The following is a 2908-nucleotide window of genomic DNA, read 5'->3' as shown; positions in this document are numbered from 1 at the left end:
TCGTAAACATAAGTTAATTTTGTCATCTTTGTTATAAAATTAATAAATATAACTTTTACTATAGTTGTAAAATATTAGTATTAGTTATGGAATTAACACGGGTAGAATTAATTATGCAAACTCTAAATCGATCCTGATGTCAATTTTATCATTTTTATCGTCAACATTATCAAATATTTATGTGTTCATTTTATAAATTTTTGTTTTGGACTTTTTTTTATTATGAAAGAACAATTAATTACACGTCCCAATTTTGAAAAATTTAATCCTAAAATAAAGTGTAGGTTCCACTATGAGAATTAAATTAGGAGAGCTTTCAAGTTTTCTACAATGCATATTATTTAATGTTGATAAATATTATAATATAAAATTAAATATAATAAAAAATAATTTGTTTTTGATCAAATGTATAAGAGATAATTAAGATATTTTTATAAATTTTTTCTTCTTGTATGTTCAATTCATTCTTTTTCAATAGTAAAATACAAAATCACGTCGTTTCTAATCGTTTCTCATTTATAAAAAATGAATGAATAAATAAGAGGTATTTCAGGGATATCTCAACCCTTATACAAAAGACCAATCTAAGGTTCTTATCTAGTGATCTCCTAGCAAAAATTGAAAAAACCTAAAAGCAAATATCTTATACTCAAGCTACCTATCTCCTAGAAAGATTGATTGACATCATACAAATCATAGGTTCAAGGCACCAATTTGAGTACGAAAAACTTACAATACGTGTTTTAGACAGAACCCATGACCAAACCTTCGTCGTGCCTGAGTAAAGATTTCAAAGTGATCTATCCTGCCACATTTGAATATCCTTTTGTTCCTATGAGACCACAACTCTCCTACAACTGTTATCCACACGCCCCCCAAAATCTGATTAACACTTTCCTTGACCCCACTAAACCTGAAGCTTTCGAAATGTTTTTTTGGCTCCCTATGATCCGTTGCTACTAACCCCATCCATCCGTAGCACTTAAACCACACAAGTCAGGCAACTCTACAAGTACAAAAGAGATGAGACGTGGTTTCCTCTTCCTCCCCGCATAATTAACACATAACAGTAGTCATACACAATCCCCTTCTAACCAAGTTTGCTTTAGACGCTATTTTGTCTTCCAAAATCCTCCATGCTATGAGATGTGAAGATGGTTGTTCCTTCAGCCTCCAAAAACCCCCATACAGCTCCCTCTCAACCCCTTGACCCTCTTCCTTAAGCATTTTGTACGCGGATTTGACCGTGAACACAACTGACTCTTCGTCATTCCAAGCCCAAGAATCCTACTAATCCAAAATAACCCTATGTTCCCCTAAAACTTGCATCAAATGTTGTTCCTGATTCCGTTCCCACACAAACATAATCCTTCTCCGCTCGATCTTCCAATACCACTCTGAGTTCTATGACCACTCCCCTGCGTGCCAAACGGGTGAATCCTTGGTGGAACATATGGTGAATAGTCTCGGGAAGGCGTCCTTGAGTTTCGTGTTACCTACCCATCTATCTTCCAATAACCTTATCTCCTTCTCATCCCCAAACCTCCCAAGAGAAATTATCCTCAAAATTATTTTTCCACTCTTCCAGAGACCAAACCTCCTTCCATCCCTCCACCAAAGAGAATCTGTATTGCTCTTTCTTTGGCTTTGGAGTTCCCTCCAACCTCCATATTTTGAATCAAGAACTTCTTTCCACAAACCCGTCTTCTCAAAGCCTAAACGCCAAATCCATTTTTCCAACAAGGCAATATTAAAACGCCTTAAATTTATCATGCCTAGCCCTCCCTCTTCTTTTGGCTTACAAACCTTTTTCCACGAAGCCCATGCTATTTTCCTGCCTTCTGATCCCCATCCCCACAAAAAATTCTTCTACAACCTCACTATTTCTTTCATCACCATAACCGACATTTTAAAAAGAGACAAGAAAAACAAAGGGAGAGCGGACAACACCAATTTAATTAAGCAAAGTCTTCCTGCCATAAAGATAAACTTCCCTTTCCATTTGCTTAACCTTCTTCTCACTTTTTCCATCACCTCTTCTTAAAACTTACATCTTTTGTGGCTTCCACCTATTAACAATCCTAGATATTTAAATGGAGTCTTTGTCGTCTCGCAATTCAAAATAGCCGCAAACTGTTGTACCAATAGAGAGTTGCATCTTACCACTCCGACTCTGCTTTTTCTGAAAATTGAGCTTAAGGCCAGAAGCTAATTCAAAGTAATTTAGAATGACCTTGATAACGAACACACTTTTTGTTTTTCCTTGCAAAAAAACAATGTGTCATCTGCATACTGAAGCATATTAACCTTTATGGACCTGCCTCCGATCTCCACACTTTCTAGCAAATCTTTCTCGACCGCCTCCCTTATAACTCCAGCTAAACCTTCTACCACAATGAGGAAAAGAAACGGTGCTACGGGATCTCCTTGTCTCAACCCCTTCCTAGATTTGAACTCCGTAGTAGGACTCCCATTTACCAACACGGACATCGTTAAGGAGACAAGACAAGCTCTTATCCAACAAATCCATTTACCACAGAAACCTAGCCTCTTCAACATGTAGTAAATAAACTCCCAAAAACATGCAACTGCTCTTTCTCCTTTTGACTTCTTTCAAAACTTCATTTTCTACCAGTAAGCTATCCAAAATCCTTATGCCCTTCAGGAATGCGGATTGTCTAGTGTCTATAACTTTATGCAACACTTTCTTCATCTTCATAAACATAATTTTTGTCATAATTTTGTATAAACATCCTACCAGAGAAATAGGTCTAAAGTCGTTCAGATGTTGTGGATTATCGACTTTAGGAATCAAGGAAATAAAGGAGGCATTCGTCCCCCTTGGTCATCTTTCGTCTTCCTCAAAATTATGGACTTCTCTTATGATGTCCTCCTTAATCTTTTCCCA

General features: G+C 36.6%; 1 protein-coding gene across 1 annotated transcript; it reads right to left on the bottom strand.

Moving 5' to 3' along the window:
* Nucleotides 1-1056: 1056 nt before the first annotated feature.
* Nucleotides 1057-2490, bottom strand: LOC137834077 (uncharacterized). Its single transcript, XM_068642144.1, has 4 exons — nucleotides 2294-2490; nucleotides 1807-1886; nucleotides 1501-1715; nucleotides 1057-1287 (listed from the first exon to the last, which is right to left on the bottom strand). The coding sequence occupies exons 1-4, from the start codon at nucleotides 2488-2490 to the stop codon at nucleotides 1057-1059; spliced, it is 723 nt and encodes a 240-aa protein (XP_068498245.1).
* Between the last annotated feature and the right edge of the window lie 418 nt (nucleotides 2491-2908).

Source organism: Phaseolus vulgaris, chromosome 11 (genome assembly GCF_000499845.2).
Source record: "Phaseolus vulgaris cultivar G19833 chromosome 11, P. vulgaris v2.0, whole genome shotgun sequence".
NCBI lineage: Eukaryota > Viridiplantae > Streptophyta > Magnoliopsida > Fabales > Fabaceae > Phaseolus > Phaseolus vulgaris.
The sequence above is the reverse complement of the archived record's forward strand: the minus strand, read 5'-3'. Positions and strand labels throughout refer to the sequence as shown.

Bases quoted from the DNA above. Each gene is read 5' to 3' on its own strand.
- LOC137834077 (XM_068642144.1), bottom strand. From the start codon at position 2,490: ATGTCCGTGTTGGTAAATGGGAGTCCTACTACGGAGTTCAAATCTAGG. The intron at 1,716-1,806 runs GTTTGTAAGCCA...TTTGGCGTTTAG, and splicing joins CATGGGCTTCGTGGAAAAAG to GCTTTGAGAAGACGGGTTTG. The intron at 1,288-1,500 runs GTAGGTAACACG...TTGGATTAGTAG, and splicing joins GGTTATTGGAAGATAGATGG to GATTCTTGGGCTTGGAATGA.